Below are 24,653 nucleotides of genomic sequence, written 5' to 3' on the forward strand. Positions count from 1 at the left end.
ACAAGTGGGCAGAAGGCGTTCTACCCGATTTGCACAGATTAGGGTTTTTTTGGGAAATGAGGTCCGAGTTGAATGGTGAATGATCTGAAATTAATTTTTATAAATTTGGATTATATTTAGAACTGTTCTTTATTATTTTCTTTATTTATGGGTTGTTCGTACAATTGGATATCGAAATCTTGATTGGCGCAGTGAACCTGCGATTTGTAGTTTTTCTTTTTACATTCTGGTCTGTAAATATATATATATATATTTTTTCTAAACTAAATGTATAGGATTCGATCAAATGTAATATTAATAGAAAAACTAGGGTTTTCTATTTATTTTATTTTCTTGATCGAAGATGGCAGTGCAGAAGGAGATTTCGTAGATACATAAATCACTATCTGAGATTTGTAGTTTGTGAAAATGCAAACTAGGTTCTGACATTTGTTTTATAGGATGCAGGTGTGCGAACAACCCTATGACTGATTCTTTCTTGTTTTTTAATCAGTAATTAATTTCATATCATTTTCTTGAATTATTTCTTTAATTAAAAATCAAACCCTAGACTCATTCGAATCAGATTGGTTCAAACTGGTAGGACTGAATCTGTGGTTTGATGGAGGCTAATTGTCAACCCTAATTTTCCACTTTTGAATCAAGGGATTGATGGTTAATTAAGAGACTTAATTAGGCCCATTACATGCTAGTTCATCAGGTGGGTTGTGCTTGGCCCATTATAGACCCATGGGCCATGCCGTGCCATCCTAGCCCATGAACTTGAAACACTACGGTTCACTCGATCGTGTCATACCTTACACGGCCCAATTTACACATCTAACATCTAGACATCTAGGTACGTGCTAGCTTAGATCATAAAAAAACACATGGCTTTCTTGGGCTGAGAAATTAGCAGTTGGGCTAAGCTCTACGACTTAGCTCTCCATCAGAGATCTTTACAATTATGTGGCGTTCTATGAACTTATGACATGTGACCGGAAATGGTCGACCTTCCCAACGGTCCAACGCAATGCAAGCACAATCGTAAAACCTCGAACTTTCTTGGCCTCTATACCCCCACTCTCTAGAATCTTCGAGGTTCCGGGTATATGTGGAGACCACATCACCTACTTACTTCATGCGAAGCCAAAGCCATCCACGTTACATCAAATAAATGGGAAGGCCCAGATCGGTGACGTGGAACTCTATCTTCCACCATTCGTGCTGCTCCCGGATTCTATATAAACATTTCCTCTTCCATAAGATGAAGTACATGGTTGGTTACTCGAGCAAGTTGAAACTTGAAGGCTAGCTGTAGCTGATAGTCGTAATGCTCGGTTTCTCGCTCTTGTGCTGATGATTTAGCTTTCATTCAAATCTCCTCAAAGAGATCATCGTTCAGATGGCGAGCTAAGTATCCATGCAATCCATCTTGGTGAACCCCGTGGCCGTGGGGCGCCTCGGTCACAGAGGCAGGCCATCAAGCATGGTCTTCCCTTCTACATACTTCCCACGCCAACAAAAGAATGGCTGCACTCTGCAAGTTCGCTGCATGGCTGAGGTAATAAGTCCGGCATCTCGTTTGTCGCTGAGAGATATGCTAAATCTTTGGCCCTGGTTTCGTTTCTTTTAGTTCACCAACACCAACACCTAACATCTTTGGTTTATTTGTCGGTGTACCAGGAAAGCCAGAAAGAGCAGAAGTCATCGCCGGTGAGTGCTCCCCCGTCACCACCCCTTCTGCTTCACCAAAGGTGAGTTTCTATGATTGCCCATGCGCGTGAGTTTGGAAGTTAGCTTCATCGTCTGACTGACGCATGCTTTAATCTTGATTTGCTTGTTTCGTGTTTGGTGCTAATACATAACTGCAGGTCAGCACCAAATTTACAGACGTGCTGGCGTTCAGTGGGCCCACACCCGAGAGGAAATGAGTTCTCATTTTCAGGTTAGCTTGATTTAAGTCTTTAGTTATTGTGTCTTCAATGAGAGATTTTGGATTTCAAAGGATTGGGAAAGGGAATGTATTAGGAACCACTCTATTCAAACTGTTGGTGAAAAATAAAAATGGTTCTAGGAATTTCTTAAATCTGGAAAAGCATGGTTTCAACTTCTCCTAAGACTGATTTTGATGTGATATTATCAAGTCTTAGGTACTGGTTTCCCTAAAATCCACGTCTGTTTGATTCTATTCTCAATCAAAAAGAAATTGAAAATGATGGTTCTCCAACATTTTAAAACCTCAGGCAACCTAGAAAAAAAACTAAAAAATGACTTACCTTTCATATATACATTGTCAAAAGTTTTTCGACAGTTAGTATGAGATAAAATGAAGTTCAAATGGGTTATTGAGCTAGGGAATGCTTCTTGTTGCAACAACTTCCACTTGAAAATGGAGGAAATGAGTTTGAAATCTAAGGTTCAAAGTACCTCTGAATTTCAGGTGAACAATAAGCAGTATATGGGATAGGACAAAGCTCTCTTTTCTCTCTCTTTTTCTCTCTAGGGACCTCCCTCAAGTTTTCTCTCTTCAATCCCCCTTCCTTTCTCTTTTTCTCTCTGGTCTCCCCCCACTTGGTTTTGAATTAGATTAGTATTTATAGAGAAAGGGAGGAAGGATAAGTTTGAATTCGCTCAGCTACAATGCTTAGGATTAAATAGAGGTTTTTCACATAAATAGTCAAAAATTCTTCAAAGAAAAAGATGTACAGTCAAGCTTTCCTATTTGGTGAAACATTTTCTTTGATTCGGGGGTGACTTTCATGGGTTTTGTGCTTCCAGTGGGAGCTTAATACATGCTTATCATGGCAGTCTCGTATTTGGGTTGTCAGTGGAAGAAAATGTAAATTTGATCAACTTTTAAATGTGGTTCTCTTTTTTTTTAGCTTTAAGTGGGGTTTATTTGGTATTTTGAGTTTTTTAAGCCTATTAGTCTCAAATTCATTGGTCTAGGTGTTCTAATGGGTCTGAAATTATCTATCACCCTTTTGAGGATTCAGGTTGGAACAGATGATGTGGCAATTTAATATAATGCGTCAGAATAGTATCTTTCTAGTTTAATGGTCAAATGGGTGAATTATGTAAAATTTGATGTGATAGGGTTTTTTGGGTCTCTGAACATAGTTATGATGCTTGATTGATCAAATGGGTTTGGGATAATTGAGATTTATGAATGACATGTTCAGACAAGCAAGATTTGTTAAAATAATTTTTTTTATAAAAGGGTTAAATAGGGAAATTTTGGTATGAAATTTGGTGGGTTGGAACTTATGAACATCTTGAATCTAATGGAAGTGATGGATCCATGATCAGAGGTATAGATTGATTGATTTAGATCAAATCGATGTCTTAGCTTATGGTTTTCTAATCAACGAGAGGGCCCGAAATGGAATCTGATTTTTTCAATGGTCCAATGGAGGTGTTTGGTAGTGAAATTTGACATGGTGGGGATTTCTGAGTCTCTAAACATAGTGGTGATGTTTGATTGGTCATGTGAAGTTGGCATGATGAATGGTAGAATTTAATTAATGAGTTGTTGAAATAGGATCTAAGCTTGATGGTGGATCAAACAGGTGAATTTTGAGCTACAATTTGGTAGGTAAGCATGGATTAGGGTGAGGAGTCAAGTGAATGGTTCTTATCTGAGAAATATATGGTCAAGAGGGATGTGACAAGGTTAGTACATAAGCGGTTGTTTGGTATAGATGGCATTTATAAAATGAACATTTTGTACAATTTTGTCTTGAAAATGAGACAAAATCTGCTTTAAACATTTTGTACGATTTTTTACACCTTAACGCCATTAAGCACCATATAAACCAAACAGTAAAAAACAGTCTTGAAAATAAAAAATGTCATATTTGGCTTTTTTTTTATAAACAACTCTCATGATTTTCAAGAAAGCCGTTTGTTTGATAAATGGCTCAACCATATAACTTTTTTTTGTTTTTTTATTAAACACAACTATGATGCTGAATTGACATTGTAGCTCTAAAAAGCTATGTCGATACAAAACACCATCCAAGTGATGAAGGAAATATGGGCTCTTGATATCATCGACTAAGGAAGAGGTTTTGGTGATGCTATCATGTGGGGTAACAATTGACGCCATGATCAAACCTGGAGTAGTGTTATCTTTCTTTGATACCATGTGAATTATGAAATGTATTATATATATATATATATATATATATATATATATATATATATATATATATATATATTTATATATATGTTAATACAATATTTTTATAATGGGTACATAAAGAGGGAGATGAGAGAGAGAGAGAAGGTTCTAAACAAGCAAGTAACCAAACTTAGTTGGTTTGCATGGGATATGCATGAGCCTCATGGTAGTGATTACATGGATATACACCATATGCATGAGCCTCACGATATATGTTAATAAAAAGAAAGTTTGAATAGTGTTAGTTAGGGGTGTCAACGGTATTCAAAAATCTGATTTCAAAATTGAGATTCTACATAATCAAACCGAATGCAGATAATTCGAATATTGTAATTGGTTGAATTTGGATATCCTATTCATACCGATTAGCTAATCGGATTCGAACTTGGATACGACCTAACTCGATTCGATAAATATCTGAATTCGACTGATTATTTAACTTTTATACAATATATATATATATATATATATATATATATATATATATATATATATATATATATAATATTTGAATGTTTTTTATAATTTATATATACAATAAATAAATTATGTAAACAATTTATATATTTATATATTTATTAATTACCTAAAATAATTAATTGGTTGAATTTTAATTGAATTGAATATCCGAATATTTAATAGAATTCGAATATTAATTTTCAATATCCATCGAGTATCGAATCGAATTCAAATATCAAAATTTCTAATCATATTCTAATTCAGATATTACCTTATTTGACTTGAATTCAATCCATTTACACCTATAGTGTTAGTTTAGCAAAAAGTCATAGGTTTAAGTCTTGTGCTTAAGTCTCAATTTGGAAGGAGTGTAAATAAAAAATATCATCATCATCATCATCATCATCCATTCCTTATTCCAACTGCACGGAATTAGCTAGTGTAAATATAAATATGTAAAGTGAAAAACCTAACTGTATTTATAAACCTTGTATATACATGTGTTTATATTCTTCCCAAACTAAGCTTAAGGGACAGTGGCACTTAGCCCCAAACTTTGTTTTGTGGCAAAGAATCCCATGAACTTCTAGTTTACAAAACTTTGCCCTGTTGTTGGCATTTTGTAAGTTAATTTCATGGAATATTACATTAAACCATTTAAAAAACCCCAAACTATCTTTATATTATTTTACTAGTGGGGACCCATACGGTGCACAGACTTTATTAAAAGAACTTGAGGCAAAAGGAGATAGGGGCGTAGCTTGAGTAGAACTATCTTGAGCCCAACCCAACTCAGCCAAAGATTTTGCATAGGTTGGGCTTGAGTTTTCAACTTCAAGTTGGGCTTAAGCCAAAAAAACTCTGGTTGGACTTAGGTTGGGGCCTTGGGTAGCTCGAGCCCAATTTGACCAATTTGAGGCTGCCCAACATTTTTTGATATACATGTCTACATATTATCAATATATTCTACCTAGAACAAAGCTTGACATGTCCAATCCCAAGCCCATCTCAAGATGTTGGGTTAAAGCTCGGGTTAGGCCTAGGTTGGTAAGAGAAAAATTACTAGAAATTATCAATAATTACTGATAATTTACTAATATATAACAAAAATAGAATGACAATAATTATTGATAATTTATTTTCTAACCCAGGTCCGAGTTTACTAACTTAGGCCCAACCTAAGCTTAACCTGACATCTTGGGCTCGAGTTGATCTTGGGTGTATTGAGCTTTATAGCCTAATTTCTAGGTATAAATCATAAAATGTTGGAACAGTCTCCAATTGGGTTAGGTCAAGATTAAACTACCCGAGGCCTTAACCCAAACCCAACCTGATTTTAGGTTAGCTTAAGTTTTTTGGCCTAAACCCAGCTTGAAGTTCAAAAACTCAAGCCCAACTTGTGTAGAAGCTTGAGTTGAACTGGATCGGGCTCGAGTTAGGTCCACCCAACCCAAGGTACACCCCTAGCTCCTTTTGCCTCAAATTCTTTTAACAAATCTCATGCATCGTAAGGTCCCGTTAGTAATTAATAGCACTAATTTTAATTTATAGTTACTAATAGTAATATTAATTATTAAGAATATTAAGATTTTATGGTATTTTTTAATTATTCAAAAAAATAAATAATTATTTTTAAGTTTTGTAATTAATAGTTAAAAAATATTAATAAATTTTAGGGAAAATTCCTTATTAGTAACCTGAACTTTAGGGGTCATGTCAAGTTAGTCCCCAAACTTCAAAATGTATCTATGCAATACTTGAACTTTCAAAATGTGTTTAATAGGTCCTTGCCATTAATAGTCCATTAGTTAATTTTGGAAATGCCAGAACTACCCATCATTTGTCATCTAATTTTCTTTATCTTCCACTTCCACATAAACCAATTTAAACAAAACTCCTTCCATTTAAATCTTGATTCCAATAAACTACATTGTCATTCCACCCTGCATCCTAGCTTAGATAGAAAGGTTGCAGCAACAATCCAAGATCGATTTTAGATTATACAGGAAATTTTCATCAGCTACATAAAATTAAAAAAAAAATTAAAGAATATACAAGAAACCATAGCAATTGTGGTTTTAGCCATTCCTGGAACTTGGCTAGTTTTCGGCACCATCGTAGCAATGGTGTAGCTCTTTGGTCTCAAGGTAGAAGACAATGAACAATGTCTTCTTTCAAGGTTAGTTTTGATATTTTAAAAATTTCAAGTGGCACATGTTATCACATGATGCAAATAACTGACGGACTGTTAATAAAAGGGACCTATTAGACACATTCTGAAAGTTTGAGTTATTGCATAGACACACTTTGAAATTCGGGGACTGACTTGGCACAACCCCTAAAGTTCATGGCATTAATTAGGAATTTTCCCATAAATTTCTAATTATAGTTAATAATTCTTAATTATGAATTAATAAATTTTATAATTCTTACTTTATAAAAATATTACTATTATTAACAGTAATAATAGTTAATTTCATAATCAATTTAATTATTCGTGAAACAATTATTAATTACTAATTTTTAATTTTTAATATTAAAAAAATAATTAATTTGTTGGTAATATATCACCAATTAATTAATCATGAATTTAATAATATATTAATAATATTAGTTTCAAAAAAATAGTAATATATTTTGGTATTAAATTTTGGAAACTTTTAATAAATCATGGATATAAATAATAAATTTTAAGTGAATTTTGGTATTTTTCAATTAATTCTGAAAAGAGTTAATTAATTTTGGTAAACTATTAGTAAATTGTTGACAATATTAGTAATTGATCCCAAAAATATTACTAAAATGAAAATTATTAATTATTAAATAGTAATGTTGTTTGGGAATTTTTAATTATTCACGAAAATAATTAATTTATTTTAGTAAAATAAAATTATTAAAACAATGGGTAATATACCATTTAATGTAAACGGGTCATATCTGGGTTGGATTAATGAAAACAAAATCATACGATCCAATAAACCACATCACTTTAGTTAAATGGATCGAATAGTGAGTGAGTGAGTGAGTGAGAGAGAGAGAGAGAGAGAGAGAGTCTTGGCCGAATATAGAAGCCCTGACGAAACCCAAACCAAGCGTAAAGTAAAATCACATGATGAGAGGCTCTCTGTTGTGGTTGTTTAGAAAGTTCAGGCTAGATTTTGTTTCCACTAGAGGAGACACCCTTCAAAGTATTATGCACAGAAATATATCGGTGATCTCATTGCTTCTCCTGTTGTAGAGGTAAATGAAGAAAGGAAACATGTAATGATGTAAATAAACAACAAATTTTGTTGTTTGCCTTTTGTTGCATATTAGAAACAGATTTTACTTTGTTTCTCCTCCATTGTAGAAAGAGAGATTAGAGAAATCATCCTCATAACCATTAGTATAACCATTAGTGAAGGAGAAAAGGTTTTTTCTTTTTTTTTTTCTGTTTTAATGTTTTTAGTATTTAAAAAATAAAAAGAAAAGAAATGGAAGTTCTCACAGCATTTGTTAATCAGTTCGCATGTGTAAGAATTTAATAGTATGAGGCTGACCTGGCACACTATGATAGGATGTGTAGGAAAATGTGCAAGTCGGGAAGTGCAGGAAATCCGGACTTGTCTTAAGAATAATAAATTAGGAGTGTGGAGGGGTTTTAGGAGAGTGAGGATAAATAGAGATTTTAGTAATGTTTTTATTAAGGAGAGAGATTTCAGTAATGTTTTTATTAAGGAGATGTGTCAATAGGATAAGAATGAAGAGAGAGAGAGAGAGAGAGAGAGAGAGAGAGAGATGAGTTGAGATAATTAAGGAGAGCGGTTATTTGGGTAGAGAGAGTGCGAAACATGAGTTGTAGAGAGAGAGATTTTAGGTAAAATATATTGAGCTAATTAGAAAATGGAGATAGAGAGTGATGAGTTTGCTTAATAGGAGTGGTGGGAAGGGGAGAGAGAGAGAGAGATGCTAGTGGGGACCCGTGCGGTGCAGAGGATTTGTTAAGCGAGGTAAGTGCACTTGCCCATGTTCTATTGATTTTCAGGATTTTTAGGTAAGTAACAAAATGACATTTTTATCCATAGAAAGCTAATATAAAAATGGGAAAAGTTGTCCCATTATGCTTTATAAAATTCCCCCTAGGTGGGAAAGTTACTTACCTACCTAAGAGATGGGTAAGTTTTACTTAGGTAAGTGGAGTTTACTTTACCGTAGGGCCCATTAGTAAATGCTAAAAGAACATTGTAAAGTTGGTCAATGGGAAAAAGATACCCATTGATCAATTTTCCCAAACTTATTTACCGGTAAATGAACGGGCCTTAGAGTTGCCACCATGGGCATTTTACTTTCTAATACAAATATTTCTTGGGGAATGATTGTTGTGCTCCGTTTGTATTGTGGGGGAGGGATTTGAAATTATCCTGCTCACTATGCAAAGTATTTAATAAATGTTTTTTTTCTAATTAATTTTTCTTTTATAGATCTCAAATTTGGGGTTTGGCTGTATGGGCCTAACTGGAATCTACAATGCTCCTGTCTCTGAGGAGATTGGTATTTCAATAATCAAGGATGCTTTTAGTAAAGGAATCACATTTTTTGACACAGCTGATGTTTATGGAGCCAATGCCAATGAAGTCCTGGTAGGAAAGGTAAATGTCTTTGCTCGTTTTGTATAATTCAAGTAAGGTGATTCTTTATATTTTGAGCACTAGGCTAACATTCTTTTCTGATTGGTTAATGGAAAGGGGCAGGACAAGATTTTTTTTTTCTGGAAATTGTGCTATGTGTTTTCTCTATAGGTTGGGATCAACTTTAATCCAACTTATCCAAATGGGGTTGGACATTGTATGAATTTAGTAAATGTGTGATTTAAAATTAGGTTTTACTAGGGTTAAGGTCTTGATAATAAAGTAAGGCATAACAAAAGAAGTGATGGTGATACTGCAATCAATGGAATTGAGAAAGTATGAAGTGTGATGAGAAACAAAAGTCCTAGTTTGAAAATGGGCATCAATAAAGGAGTTTGTGTTCAAATAGGTTAGTTTAGGGTTTGGGTTAAGTGTATTGGATGAAGGTTGTGTTAAGTTAAGGTAGGTTTGAAGGTTCAACACCTCAGGTTTCTAAAAGATTGGCTTTATACAGTTAAAATTATCACATAACTGCAAACCACGTTTTAATTCATGATGTTGATGAAGCTTCTTATTTACCTTTCTTCAAACAAAATGTGAAATTAGGTAAGAAATTGCTGCAGTATAAAAAACTTGGCTCAAGTAACTAAAGCTTCACTTTAGTGGTTTTTCTTGTTATAAGTTGTAACCAATGTTTTAAAACGTGAAGACGTGATGCAAGGCATTCTACTACCTAGAGGTGTGAGGCGTAGTTTAGGACGTAGGAGGCGTAAGCCCCCCTAAACACAAGGAGGCATAAACCTCCTTAAGAGGAGGGGGACTAGGAGGAGGATAAAGAGGAAGGGGGGATCTCATTTTTTCTTTATTTTTAATAAAATTCTTTTATATTAAAAAGAGTAAAGATGCATAACATTAGTTGAAAGGGAGGGTCTTGTCGAATCGGAGGTGAGCTCGCTTTGCTCGCTCAACTCACCTTCAACGAGCTAAAAATGTATTTAAGTTCGCCACATTTATTGACCGAACCTAAGACTGAGGATGAGCTCAAGCTCTACCTCTCTGTGAGTGTCGAGGTAGTCAGCTCAGTCCTAATTAGAGAAGTAGAAAAAGTACAATGACCAGTTTATTATATAAATAAAGTACTGCATGCTGTCGAGACTAGATACCCGGACATTGATTGGTCTTTGCTTTAGTGTTAGTAGTTCGAAAGTTAAGGCCCTATTTCCACACTCACCATCGTGATCTTGACCGATCGTCCTCTTAGGGAAATCATTCAGAAGCCTAAGGTCTTAGGAAAACTTACGAAGTGGGCGATCAAACTCGGTGAATATGATATCCGATACGAGTAGCGACTAGTAACTAAGGCACAAGTCCTGGCAAATTTCATTGCCGAGCATAGTTACCAAGGCGCCTAGGTGACCACAAGATGCTCAGTTTCCCAGCCGACTAGGTGGGCATCTAGGCAACGCCTAGGCGATGGAATTTGAAAGTATAAAATATATTGTACCCCTCTTAAGCTACTTTAGCAATAAAAGCATTCGAATAAAACATAAAATGCCATAGCTAGCATCCAGGCCAACAAAAATGGGGGATTATAGATAAGAAAATAGTGAAAAATAAGGGGGCGGAGCCCTTGTTTTGTTCCCAACATAAGTTGTCCAAGAGGACGATGTGGGTTATGTTTAAGGGGGTGGAGACCTTGTTTCAGGCTTAAAAAAATAGAAGAAGACTGTTAAAAGTAAGAAAGAAGGAGTACCTGATTTTAGGAAGGAGGAGGAGGCGGAGCCCTTGTTTCATCCCAAAAATATTTCAAGAAGAAGAAGAAGAATAACAAGGAAAAAAACGTACCTAGAGGTCTTGGGCTACTTGGACTGAAGAATGGAAACTTCTCAGTAATCATTTTCTCTTCTCAACTCTCGGTTCAAAACTTAAAGTCTCAAATCCAATGAAACTTTCATAGTTTTAATGTAAAAGAGAATTACTTTAACAAAAAAATGATAACATACGATAGGGTGTATTCTAATAAGATAAAACAAACCAATAAAATGATATATGCACATTCAAAAAAAATAATATAACATATATATGGGTGAGCGCTTAATACAAAAACACTAGGGCGTTGGGCAAGGTGACTTATAAAAATCGCCTAGGCATCGCCTTGTTGCCAAGTGTACCTTCAACTCGCCGACCTCTGAAGTTGTCAAGTTAACAACCACTTCGGAGGCCTCGACTAGTGTGGGGTTGGGTTGATCCTTTATGGACCTAGTGAAATAAAGTTGGAATACGTCCTCCGGTTCTTATTCTGAGCTTAAAACAATGAAGCCGAGTATGAGGCACTAATAACCGGGCTGTCACAAGTCGGGGCTATACATCTTGTAGTGTGCGGCGACTTACAACTTGTAGTCAACCTAGTGAATTGACAGTATAAGGATCAGGAGCCCATCATGTCGACCTACTTGGCCAAAGTAAGGGAATTCCTGCCCAGCTTCCACTCTTGGCACATCCAACAGATCCCGAGATAAAAAAGCACTATTGTCGATGCACTCTCTATGTTGGCTGGTGCAATTGACTCTATAGGGATAGTTTACGTAGAAGACCTACCGCACTGACTATAAAAAAGGTGACAGAAGAGGTCGTCCCAATGATGACAGCAGAATTGAGCTGGATGGATCCACTCGTTGACTATCTACGCCATGGGACCCTTCCGAAGGAACATAACGCAACACAAAGGGTAGAGCAACAAGCAACTTGATACATAATCATGGGCAAGCAACTATGTAGAAGATCATTCATGCTCTCCTACCTACGTTGCTTGCGCCGAGCTGAAGTAGACCAAGTATTGTGAAAAATTCATAAAAGACTCTGTGGAGGACACTTAGGGGGCAAGGCACTCACCCAAAAGGCCTTGTGACAAGGGTACTACTGACCTATAGTGAAAATGAGCACAATTCAACTAGTGCACAAGCACGATAAATGTCAGCGACACGCCAACGTCCTATACGTCGACCTGAAATATTTTACTTGTGCATGGCCGTTTGCACAATAGGGAATTGACATACTAGGCCCCTTCCCACCTGTAACCGGGTAGAGAAGATTCCTTGTTCTAGCAGTTGACTATTTCATGAAGTGGGTAGAGACCAAGCTGCTAGTAACCATTACTGCTCAGAACGTCTTTCCAAGGAGTATCGTATGCAGATTTGGAATGCCAAATCGCTTTTAACACTAAGGCACCCAGGCCGACCTCCCAGCAGCTTGGATAAAAGAAACATAAGGGATGCCAAATCGCTTTTAGTACTAAGGCACCTAGGCTGACCTCCCGGCAGCTTGGCTAAAAGAAGCCTAAGTGATGCTAAATCGCTTTTTAACACTAAGGCACGCTGGACAACTTACTAGCAGCTCGGCCAAAGTCTAAGATATAAAATTTTCATCAGTAGAGAAATCATACATGTATAGTAACAAAGCGAATTGCATTAAGTATGTAGTCGAAGTACTAAAAGAAAAGAAGAGAAAGAAGAGAGAAAAGAAAGAGGAAAATCATCCAATAACAAAAGTTTGATAATATGGATGCACAGGCCCAAGAAACATCAACTTATAGGAGCACACATGCTCTTGGAAACAACAGAAGGAAACAACCAACATCAAGGCTAACCTTTCCTTCATCACCGCCTCACAGCTCATCATTGACATCGTCAATCTCCTCGCCTTCTTTTGCACTAACTACCTCTTCATCTTCATCAGGAGTCAAGGGTTCCCTATCGACCTGCAGAACAAGCTCATTCGACATGCCGTTGACAGAGAAAGTGCTGAAGTCAAAATCAAGATGTAGAGTCTTTAAGTAGAGGCGACAAAGCTTAAATCCCCTTCTCATTACGGGGACTACGTTCTCCACTTTTTCCTAGGCATATTCAAGGGAGTCATGGAAAGTTCATTGGCTACCAGTTCTGCTCGGCAGATATCTTCTGTATACTTTGCCTGCCTCTCTTCTAGTTGGCACTCCGGGGCAGAAATGGTCTCCCGGGCCTCATCAAACTCGCACTATATCTTCCCACTCAACTGGATAAATCGCCGATAGTCTTCCTTGGCATTAAGCTGGATTCCTTGCATCTAAAACTACAGAGCATCGACGCTAGACTGCAACTCAGGCCTCTCTCTCTAACCTGAGGCGACCTGATCCAGCAGTACATTCCCCATGGTGTTCGGCTACCAAAAGAAGAAAATCATAATCAGCACAAGAACTACATAACAAAAACATAAAAGCTTCAAAAGGCTGGAAGATAAACCTAAAGGATACAATGAGTCATCTGAGCTCCAACATCAGTTGGGTCCAAGCCCTAGTAATAACGCACGTCTTTCGAAAGCAGCATGCCTCTTCCCATCTGGAGGGCCACTTACAGGTTGTTAAGGCGGTTGAGTATAGAAACATCAATGTTCGGGAAAAAGTGGGGTATGCCGGAGGTACAAGGGATGGCAGCACGTTCCTCTTGGCTGACCTGAGGTTGAAAGGCAGTAGGGCCCATAGAGTCTTGGTCGGTACTCATAGGGTCGCCACCCTCCTCTAGGTCAATGACAAGTGGAGCAAACGACGATGACCTCACCTCGGCACTGGCCGAGGTGCCCTCCATCGATGAGCGACCAACCCTCATATTTTCCTTGAGGCCTTCTTCTTGGGTTCCACCAAAAGTGATTCCATACTCGCCACATTTGAAAAAACGGGAAAAAGATTAACCAAGCTAAAGGATAAATAGGAAAAGCAAAGTACAAAAGGCAAGTTGGTTGACCTACCTATATGGCTCAAGTCAGCCCGGATAAGCATATTCTCGGCCAAAAAATTTTCTACGTTAAAGTTCCGGTGCATAAGGCATTGGAACTCACATCACAACTCGTCGTCGAACTCTACATCGAATTTTCGGCAGTCTCTCTGCCATATGGTGTCCATGTTCCAACTGGTACTATGAAGGAGGAAGAAATATCTATTCATCCTATCTTGGACTTTCGAGGGAAAGCCATCTAAAAAGTTGTGACCTTTGTAAAAAGGAAGATAAAAGCAATAGGGCACATTGGAGACCTTCTTCATAATACACAGGTCGACAAAGATATCTAAATCCAACGGATAGTTGAGGTGATGGCTTAAAGAAATCAAACCTACTAAAGTTCGGTTAGCATTGGGATGAAGCTAACCTAAAGAGACACCATAATGAGAAAGTACTGAGGGATGAAAGGATGTAAAGGAAAATGAAGACCAGCGACCAACGCCTCTTCGAAGACACTGACCTCGTCTCGGCCGTGACTCCAGGGAAGATGGTTGGGGTCAGGTTGGATACATTCAAACTCATTGGGGATTTGGTAAAGGGTATACAGCTCGATCATTCACTCTCCAGATAGCTCAGTAGGACCAAAGGGAGACTCCTCCTCTTGGCACCCACCTCAGCCTTCGATTAAGACGATGAAGTCTTGGCCTGAAAACCCTCCTCGTCATGGGGTGAACTCCTCCCCCTCTCCCATGGGAAACTTAGCAACTGGGACCTTAGTGGGGACCCCATATTTATAGTCCACTAGGAAGAAAAATCAACGGCTGAGGTGCGCTACCAGCAAATCAGTGGTCGAGAAGACGTTGCCGTGCACGGGCTAATTGAATATTAAATCTTGTGCATCCATTGAGCACCCATTTGAAATTTGAGTTCTACTGTCGTCTCGCCTTATCGCGAATCGGGTCAGGTGAGAGAGTCGAGCGACTTATGAACCAATCAAACCAATTACTGTATTGAGATCTACTCCCTTCACCGAGCTGACGATGGCTTAGGAGTGAGGGAGGCAATTGATGAGGGGTAATTTGGTCCTCTGAATTACATCACGACATGTGGCTTTTAAGTGACACCTCAGTGCTAAGTAAGTAGATCACCTCGGCAGGTTGGCCTGTAACACCTCGCCCAAGCCGACCTCGAAAACCACGGCCAAGGTGGGCTAATAGGTCTCAGCAAATAGCGACCTACTTCAGAGACCGACTGAGCTACGAGAAGTACCTTCAGCAACCTACAAGGCGAGCTTGTTGACTTGTCACATAGATCCATTACCAGTCCTAGATCTCTAGAGTACTAATGAGTCGACCATTAGGCAGGCCTACTGCATCGCATGCATCAGAGTTAATTTGACGGACCTCAGCCCTTGTGCAAATTACGTAATAGACACCATTACTCTCCCCACTTCAAGGAAACGGCTTTGTGAGAACCTAAGTTCCGTTGCAATAGGTCTCAGGTCACTAATGTCTATATAAAGCACTCATTTTCACTTGAGAATGTAGGCGCGCCCAAACTCTCGCATTCTCTTTATCTCTTAAATAACTCTCAAGCACAATTCCCTGACTTAAGTATCAGAGTGCCCACCCTGAGTAAAAACAACCCGGGTACTCTAACTCTACCACTTTTGTGGAACCATTCAGCTCAACCAACCTTAGCTCGGCCTAGTATAGCTCAGCTACTGACAAAGCAAGCATTCAAATCGGCGTCCGAATCATCAGACACGTGAGAATCGCCAGATTACGCTACATCTCTAACCGTTGGGATCCTCTGATGGCTAGTTTGTCGGGCGGGTTGTGCTCGGCCCATTACTGGCCCGTGGGCCATGCCGTGCCATCCTTGCCCATGAACTTATAACCCCACGGTTCACACGATCGTACCGTATCTTGACACGGCCCAATTTACACATCTAACATCTAGGTATGTGCCAGCTTGGATCTTAAAAATACACATGGTTTTCTTGGGCTGAGAAATTAGCAGTTGGGCTAAGCTCTACGACTTAGCTCTCCATCACAAATCTTTACAACTACGTGGCGTTCTATGAACTTATGACATGTTACCGGAAAAGGTCGATCTACCCAACGGTCCAACGCAACGCAAGCACAATCGTAAAACCTCGAACTTTCTTGGCCTCGAGACCCTCCACTCTCCAGAATCTTCTATAGAGGTTCCTGGTATATGTGGAACCCACGTCACCTACTTACTTCATGCGAAGCCAAAGCCATCCACGATACATCAAATAAATGGGAAGGCCCAGATCGGTGACGTGGAACTCTATCTTCCACCATTCGTGCTGCTCCCGGATTCTATATAAACATTTCCTCTCCCATATTCTCGCAAGACGAAGTGCATGGTTGTTACTCGAGCAGGTTGAAACTTGAAAGCTAGCCGTAGCTGATAGTCGTAACGCTCGGTTTCTCACTCTTGTGCTGACGATTTAGCTTTCATTCAAACCTCCTCAAAGAGATCATCGTTCAGATGGCGAGCTCAGTATCCATGCAATCCATCTTGGTGAACCCCGTGGCCGTGGGGCGCCTCGGTCACAGATGCAGGCCATCAAGCATGGTCTTCCCCTCTACATACTTCCCACGCCAACAAAAGAATGGGTGCACTCTGCAAGTTCGCTGCATGGCTGAGGTAATAAGTCCGGCATCTCGTTTGTCGCTGAGAGATATGCTAAATCTTTGGCCCTGGTTTCGTTTCTTTTAGTTCACCAGCACTAACACCTAACATCTTTGGTTTATTTGTCGGTGTAGCAGGAAAGCCGGAAAGAGCAGAAGTCATCGCCGGTGAATGCTCCCCCGTCACCATCCCAGCCCACCTTCCCTTCTGCTTCACCGAAGGTGAGTTTCTATGATTGCCCATGCGCGTGAGTTTGGAAGTTAGCTTCATCGTCCGACTGACGCATGCTTTAATCTTGATCTGGTTGTTTCGTGTTTGTGCTAATACATACTACAGGTCAGCACCAAATTTACAGACGTGCTGGCGTTCAGTGGGCCCGCACCCGAGAGGATCAACGGCAGGCTTGCGATGATCGGGTTTGTAGCTGCGATGGCAGTGGAGCTGGCCAATGGTGACGACGTGGCGGCACAATTGGCGAACGGAGGGCTTACATGGTTCTTGGGGACCACGGCCGTGTTGTCTCTTGCGTCGTTGATCCCGTTGTTCAAGGGAGTCGACGTGCAGTCGAAATCGAAGGGTTTGATGACGTCCGACGCAGAGCTCTGGAACGGGAGGTTCGCCATGTTGGGCCTGGTGGCACTGGTCTTCACCGAATATGTGAAGGGTGGGGCCCTTATTTAGATCTTGAGTTTTGGGCTTTTTCTTTTTATTCTTTTTTTTTTGGGCTTTGGCTTTGGCCTGCCGCTGATTTATTGATGAGGCTGGCTTGCTGCTTGATGCTTTGTAGAAAAAAGAAACCATAGAAGAAGTGTATGAATGATTGTGAGATTACGTAACAGAAGAAGCTTTAGATGTGGCATTTGTATTCAATTTCATTATGCAGTTAATTAAAGTTACAATGAATGAAATTATCATTACCAATTTCATTTGTATTGATCTTCAATTTGGATCTCCCTGCTTTTAAATTTTAACGATCTAGATTGGTTTACAAAGACTAACATAAGAGGCAGAATGCAATTCATCTCTCCTATGATCGAGAGATCGGATTTGGTCTTTTAGACTATTTACAGAACGTTCTTCATAGCCATTTACAGCCGTGCAATATCTTTTATATTTATATATTTTTTAAAGAGATATTTCCAATACACGACTAGAAAGGACAACCCTACAAAAGAGTTGTGAGTACGGTCTTTGATCATCAAATCCGATTTGTATGCAGAAGTAAACCTGCCTCATCTACCTTTTATCATCAGCCGGGCTTTGGGCTCGTCGGCTCGAAGCCATTCAAAATTTGGTGAAAGAATTGGGTTCAAACCGGGGAAAGACAGGTTTACCCGGTGCACCCTATGGTGTATTGCGCCTAGTCCCATGGGCATTGCCGCAACAACCACACCCAATATTGAAAAAAGTGTGAAATTCGACCTTAGCTGAAACCTCCCCAGAAGTTGCTGATCTCAGCTGAAAGCGCTTGGCAATCACCTCCCCTGAACTATCTAATGTAATTATACCTCTTTAGAATTCTCTAACAAGATGTACAAAAATGTCTAAAATGTCCATACAATTTTTATTGAAGCTGGTTTTCTCAGAAACAATAATATAAAATTTATAAACAACAAAAAAAAGTGAGAATTTAAATTTGTAGTTTTAACTTTGAACGATTGATATGAAGATAAATTTAGAAAAATAAAACAATTTTAGAAAAATAGATTGGAGGGGCTTTTGGACTAGCCATTCATATGAAGAAAAAAATTGGAAAACCAACATTTTAGTCAAAAATAACTATATAGGTATTTTGGACATTTTCATGCTTTTAGAAGATTCTATGAAAAGGGATTTATTTGCAACTATGTTAAAAGTTCAGGGGAGGTGATCGCAATTACCAAACTTCAAGGGATGCTTCATCAATGGTCATAAACTTTAGGGAGGTTTCAGCAATTTGCCCTAAAATATTTACGATTACACTAAGTATATAACAGCGTGGGAGAGAGAGAGAGAGAGAGAGAGAGAGAGAGTTTTATATGGCTCGGGGTTAGACATGTTCATGGGCTGGGCCAGGCCAAGTTCGGGCTGGGTTTTGTATATGTATCGACAAAATACACTCATGCCTGAGCCCGAGCCCAACCCAACCATCGGGCCTAAGTCTTGAACACGAGCCCAGCCATCATATAAAACCTGAAGCCCAGGCCCGAGCCCGAGCCTAGTTAGAAATTTGAAAACATAATTTTTTTTCTTTTTTATTCAATAAAAAAGTGTTTTATTTATATTAAAAACTCTCAAAACTCAAAAATAACAAACATCTCACTATTACTTGGAAAATAAGAGAAAATCAAAGAAAATATTATATATATATATATTTTTTTTATTAAATAAAATATATTTTTTATTATTTAATGTATTGTATCAAGTTAGGCTCAGGCTCAGCCCAGGTTTTTTTAGAAAGCCCGAGCCTGGCCCAAAAATAATTCGATCCCAGTGCTTTAGGCCCGAGCCCAAACTCGTGGCCCTAAAATTATGACCAAGCCCGACTTAATAGCAGGTTGGGACGAGCCAACCCATTGGGCTACCTGGCCCATGAACAGTCTACTCAGAGTGGCAGTTATGTGGATATACATCATATGCATGAGCCTTATGATATATGTTAATACTCCCTCTAAAGTTGGGGAATGCGAATAAATGGTATGCACCAACTTCCTGGTGATTCCAATTACCTTGGTAAAGACATCTGCAATTTGAATGTCAATGGAAATGTAAGAAGGCTTGATGAGGCCAAAGTGAACCTTCTCGTAGGCAAAATGGCAATCAATTTTTATAAGTTTAGTTCACTCGTGGAAGACCAGATTGTTGGCAATACAGAGTGTGACCTTGTTATCACAAAAGAGATGCGCATCAGATGTTTGAACCCAAGTCCTAAAGTAGGTAGGCCACCACTAAACTACCCATGGAACGATATTCAATTTCAATAGAAGAGTGAGAGACAATATTCTATTTTTTATTTTTTACTTCCAAGAGATCAGACTATTGTCAAGAAAAACACAATAATTGGCAATGAAGAAAGCAATTAACCCAATAACTCTAGAGGTGTAAATCGGGCCATGCGCACCCTGCCCGACATAGCGCAGCACAAATTTGGACCGACCTAGCACGATAGTCTGCGGGTTGTGTCAGGCCCAGCACAATCATGCGAGTCGTGCTTGGCCTGGGGTTTTAGGTCCATAGGCCGGCATGACCCATATATATAATATATATTTATATACATTTTATATAATATTATATAATAAAATATAGTATATTATATATTAATAAAATAAATATTTTTTTTAATTTTATTATACTAATTTATTTAATTATTGTATATATAAGCAATTTTATACACAAAATTCATATAAAATTAAAATTTTAAGTTTTTTGTCAATTTTTTTTAAATAAATAGCTTTCGTCCAATGCACGACCCGTGACAGCCTGCAGGCTAGCACAGCATAACCCGCACTTTGCACGGACCACCCACAAACTGTGCCATGTCGGCCTTGCACGGCCCACTTAACACCTCTAAATAACTCTCGCTATAAGTATTCAAGGTGAGTGGAATGTGAGTCTATGAGCATAGAGAAGGATGTTGTGGCGCCTGTAGTGGCTTTCACATAGTGTAGGATGCGCAAGGCTACTTGCCAATGGGCTTTACGAGGTGCATTGAGAAATTGACTAAGATGACTGACAACATAGACTTTGTCGGCCTGGTGATGATTAAGTATTCGAATGACCCATGAGGCGGTGATACATGGAGGGCTCGGTCATGAAGGGTCCTTGGTCCTGTCTAATTGGTTGCATTGTTCCATAAGGAAGGAAGGAAGCAAGCTTGCATTCAATGAGAGAGGCATCTAAGAGAAAATATAAAACGTTTTTCATTGGCATAAGAAGAAAGAATTTCAATGGCCCCAATTCTTTGAGATGAAACCATGAATGCAAGGTGGATTTGAAGCTAGTAATGTGAGCTGGATCATTTCCAACAACTACAATGTCCTCCACATAGACGAAGTCGATAGTGAAGGAAGAGCCAAAGCATTTGGTGAATAATATGCAATCAACTTTGAACTAAGTGAAACCATAATGGATTAAAGCAGTAACAAAATTAGTGAACTTAAAGCTTGTTTAAGGCCATAAATTGAATTGCAAAGATGGAAGACACGCTGCTCCCAGGAATTTGCATATAGACCTCCTCATCTAAATCATCATGCAAGAAACTGTTGTTGATGTCTAGTTGAAATACAAACCAATCCTTAGTTATAGCTATGGCAAGGAGACACTGGTTTATACACCCATTTACACCCAATGGGATGCATACACGAAGGCTATGTGGCGAGAAACCATACTTGCCAAATTTGCAATAGACAAGCCACTTTTTACCTCATGAAAAATATTGATAAATTGGTTGTGCTGATCCATAGTAAGTGGTGGTGGATTGATAATATTTTGGTAGGATTCTAGTAAGTGTTCCTTAGGTTGTCACTGTTCACTGCTTCCCTTATGTTTGTCACCCAGTCATGAGATGTGGAGGGTACACATTCAATTTGTAACAAACTTCTCTTGTATGGTTCATGAGTTGATGATATTGCAATATGAACATTTGTGTTTGGAGTTAGGTGCTCTATTGCCTGTAGCACCATTTGGAGTTCACATCAGCCCCCCACAAGGGGGTGCCCCACAACATCCCACAGCACATCCCAATCCTGTAATGGGAACATCTCCTGATGATGTCTCATTATTTTTTGTACTTATCATTGGGAGATGTTCCCAATACATGACTAGGATGTCTTGTGGGACGTTGTGGGGGTTGATGTGAACTCCAACATTTGTTGATCCAATGGGTTCCACTTTTGTTGTAGAAGCTAACTTGGATACTAAGGCTGCATTTGTCGAGGGAAATGGTAGTTTATGTTTGAATAAGACAATGGGCTTCACCCTGTAACACTAGTGACTATGCTTTTCCTATGGTGGGAAAAGGATCTAAGATCAAGATCTGGAATATGACACTCAAATAAGTCACATGTAGATCCACAAGAAATTGCATATGAGTTGTTGGTTCTGGTGTTAAGTGGTGATCTCCGTGGCTACGGCACGTGAACAAGAGGGAAGTGGGGAATAAGTGAGCAACTCATCCCAATATCCCTTGAGGGTAGGAGGCAACCAATAGGTTATTCTGCTACAACATCATAAATACGTGGCACATTACTGAAGGAATAGCATTCCTTGAGGTACTTCTAAACAACCATCATTGTGTTTGCATACAATATGTTGGGTTCTAGATCCTTGTGAATGGCATTCAAAATCCAAGAAAGGACCATGTTATTGGTCATTGACAAGTAGGAAAGATAGTTTAAGAAGATATGTGTGAGCTCTAGGAAGTTCATAATCGGTTCAAAAGATGGAGTCATCACCCATATTTTAGAGGAAATGAGTCCTCATTTTCAAGTTTGAAAAGCTTGATTTCAGTCTTTAATAGTGACTCTGTCCTCCATGGAAAAGACACAACCGAGAGATTTTGGATCCCAAGGATTGGGAAAGGGAATGTATTAGGAACCCCTCTATCCAAGCTGCTATAGTAGCCTAATACGGGAGTTGTCCAGGCTCAATTTCTTTCGGAGAAAAATAAAAATGGTTGCAAAAATTTTTTAAATCTGGAGGAACATGCTTTCAACTTCTCCTAAGACCGATTTTAAGGTGATGTTATTAGGTCTTAGGTATTGATTTCCCTAAGACCCACGCCTCTCTACCTCTATTGTCAATAAAGAAGAAATTGAAAACAATGGTTCTCCAACATTTCAGAACCTCAGGCAACCCAGAAAAAAAAAACTAAAAAATGACTTACCTTTCGTATGTACCTTGTCAAAAGTTTTTCGACAGCTAGTATGAGATAAAATGAAGTTCAAATGGGTTCTTGAGTTAGGGAATGCTTCTTGTTACAACAACTTCCACTTGAAAATAGAGGAGACGAGTTCGGAATCTAAGGTTCAAAGTAACTCTGAATTTCGGATGAACAAGAGGCAGTATATAGGCTAGGAAAAAGCTCCCTTCTCTCTCTCTCTTTCTCTCTCTAGAGACCTCCCTCAGGTTTTTTCTCTTCAATCCCCCTTCATTTCTCTTTTAATCTTCAGTTTCCCCCTACATGGTTTCAAATTCGATTAGAATTTATAGAAAAAGGGAGGAAGGACAGGTCTAAATTCGCTCAGCCACAATGCCTAGGATTGAACAGAGGTTTTTTACATAAATAGTCAAAGATTCTTCAAGCTTTCTTATTTGGTGAAACATTTTCTTTGATTTGGGGGTGGTTTTCATGGGTTTTGTGCGTCCAATGAGAGCTTAGGGCATGCCTATCATGGCAGTCTCGTATTCGGGGCTATCAGTGGCAGAAAATATAAATTTGATCAACTTTTAAATGTGGTTCTCTTTTTTTTAGCTTTAAGTAAGGTTTATTTGTTATTTTGAGCTTCTTAAGCCTATTAGTCTCAAATTCATTGGTCTAGGTGTTCTAATGAGTCTGAAATTATCCATCACCCTTTTGAGGCTTCAGGTTGGGACAGATGATGTGGCAATTTAATATGATGCATCGAAATAGTATCTTTCTTGTTTAACGGTCAAATGGGTGAATTAGGATAATTGAGATAGTTACGATGTCTGATTGATCAAATGGGCTTGGGATAATTGAGATCTATGGCAACATGTTCAGACAAGCAAGATTTGTTAATAAAGAATCTTTGTTTGATAAAGGGTTAAACAGGGAAATTTTGGGATGCAATTTGGTGGATGGGAACTTATGAATGTCCTGAATCTAATGGAAGTGATGGATTTTGATCAAAGGTATAGATTGATTGATTTAGTTCAGATCAATGTATTAGCTTATGGTTTTATAATCAACGAGAGGGCCCGAAATGGAACCTTACTTTTTTAATGGTCAAATGGAGGTGTTTGGTAGTGAAATTTGACATGGGGAGGTTTTTTGGGTCTCTGAACATAGTGATGAGGTTTGATTGGTCATGTGAAGTTGGGATGACGAATGGTAGGCTTTAATTAATGAAATTTACTGAAATAAGACCTAAGCTTGATGGTGGGTCAAACAAGTGAATTTTGAGCTACAATTTGGTATGTAAGCAAGGATTAGGGTGAGGAGTCAAGTGAATGGTTCTGATCTGAGAAAGATATGGTCAATCTTGTTAATCATTCTGGGCCATTAGAATGGGATCTTTTCGTTTTTGCGGTTAATCATCATAGATTTGTGGTAGTATTCACTAGTTGATTGCTTCCTAGTGATATTGAGGTTATAGGCATGTTGGATTTGATTTTGAGAAGTTGGAGTTTGAATATCAAATAGATTCGGGCCGTTAGGTAGGGAGTTGGCGTAATGAATAATGAATCTTTAGAGTTTAGTCATAAAAATTGATGTGTAACTAAGTTATAGTTTTCCATGTCCAGGGGTGGTGTTTGATCGACGTTGATGTTGATCTCAAGGTTGTTATTTGTCCTATGGATTGTGTCAAATGAGGGCATTTCAGGTTTTTGCAAGTCTCAAGTTGATCTAGTTGTGTTTTTTAGTTTTTGGGTCTAAGAGGTGGGTACAAAGAGGTAGGGTGAAGGGACCAAGCAAAAATTGGGTGCTAACAATATGGGTTTGCGATTATGCCATCGATGAATCCTAGCTCATTTTTTGGCTGAAAGAGCCATGCTCGTGACTTAGTCATGTAGTTCTAGCTAGTCAAGAGGGATGTGACAAGGTTAGTGCATAAGCAGTTGTTTGGTATAGATGGCATTCATAAAATGAACATTTTGTACAATTTTGTCTTGAAAATAAGACAAAATTTGCTTTAAACGTTTTGTACGATTTTTTACACCTTAACGCCATTAAGCACCATATAAAACCAAATAGTAAAAACGGTCTTGAAAATAAAAAATTCCATATTTGGCTTTTTTTTATAAACAACTCTCATGATTTTAAAGAAAGTTGTTTATCTGAAAAATGGC

The 24,653-nt window shown here is 38.5% G+C and overlaps 2 protein-coding genes across 4 annotated transcripts; both read left to right on the forward strand.

The window, feature by feature from the left end:
• Positions 1–1,236: 1,236 nt before the first annotated feature.
• Positions 1,237–13,486, forward strand: LOC148879114 (uncharacterized). 2 transcript variants are annotated; one of them, XR_016104120.1, is made up of 5 exons: positions 1,238–1,543; positions 1,666–1,736; positions 1,854–1,927; positions 9,085–9,252; positions 12,967–13,486. XR_016104120.1 is itself a non-coding variant. In XM_088960512.1 (4 exons), exons 1-4 carry the CDS (start codon positions 1,403–1,405, stop codon positions 9,144–9,146), a joined length of 348 nt encoding a protein of 115 aa, XP_088816638.1. In that variant the 5' UTR covers positions 1,237–1,402; the 3' UTR covers positions 9,147–10,199. The 2 variants fall into 2 exon arrangements, 1 of the variants encoding a protein (XP_088816638.1); XM_088960512.1 differs by lacking the exon at positions 12,967–13,486 and having other exon boundaries at positions 1,237–1,543; positions 9,085–10,199.
• A 2,873-nt stretch (positions 13,487–16,359) lies between these two features.
• LOC148879115 (early light-induced protein 1, chloroplastic-like) lies at positions 16,360–17,564 on the forward strand. Of its 2 annotated transcripts, none has more exons than XM_088960513.1 (3): positions 16,360–16,658; positions 16,778–16,864; positions 16,980–17,564. In XM_088960513.1, exons 1-3 carry the CDS (start codon positions 16,500–16,502, stop codon positions 17,322–17,324), a joined length of 591 nt encoding a protein of 196 aa, XP_088816639.1. In that variant the 5' UTR covers positions 16,360–16,499; the 3' UTR covers positions 17,325–17,564. The 2 variants fall into 2 exon arrangements, with proteins under 2 accessions (XP_088816639.1, XP_088816640.1); XM_088960514.1 differs by having other exon boundaries at positions 16,781–16,864.
• The last annotated feature ends 7,089 nt before the right edge of the window (positions 17,565–24,653 follow it).

The sequence above is a fragment of the Nelumbo lutea genome, chromosome 1 (assembly GCF_056320005.1).
Source record: "Nelumbo lutea isolate HS-2025 chromosome 1, American lotus-T2T, whole genome shotgun sequence".
In the NCBI taxonomy this organism is placed as follows: domain Eukaryota; kingdom Viridiplantae; phylum Streptophyta; class Magnoliopsida; order Proteales; family Nelumbonaceae; genus Nelumbo; species Nelumbo lutea.

Bases quoted from the DNA above. Each gene is read 5' to 3' on its own strand.
- LOC148879114 (XM_088960512.1), top strand. From the start codon at position 1,403: ATGCAATCCATCTTGGTGAACCCCGTGGCCGTGGGGCGCCTCGGTCAC. The intron at 1,544-1,665 runs GTAATAAGTCCG...TCGGTGTACCAG, and splicing joins AAGTTCGCTGCATGGCTGAG to GAAAGCCAGAAAGAGCAGAA. The intron at 1,737-1,853 runs GTGAGTTTCTAT...ACATAACTGCAG, and splicing joins CCCCTTCTGCTTCACCAAAG to GTCAGCACCAAATTTACAGA.
- LOC148879115 (XM_088960513.1), top strand. From the start codon at position 16,500: ATGGCGAGCTCAGTATCCATGCAATCCATCTTGGTGAACCCCGTGGCC. The intron at 16,659-16,777 runs GTAATAAGTCCG...TTGTCGGTGTAG, and splicing joins AAGTTCGCTGCATGGCTGAG to CAGGAAAGCCGGAAAGAGCA. The intron at 16,865-16,979 runs GTGAGTTTCTAT...TACATACTACAG, and splicing joins TCCCTTCTGCTTCACCGAAG to GTCAGCACCAAATTTACAGA.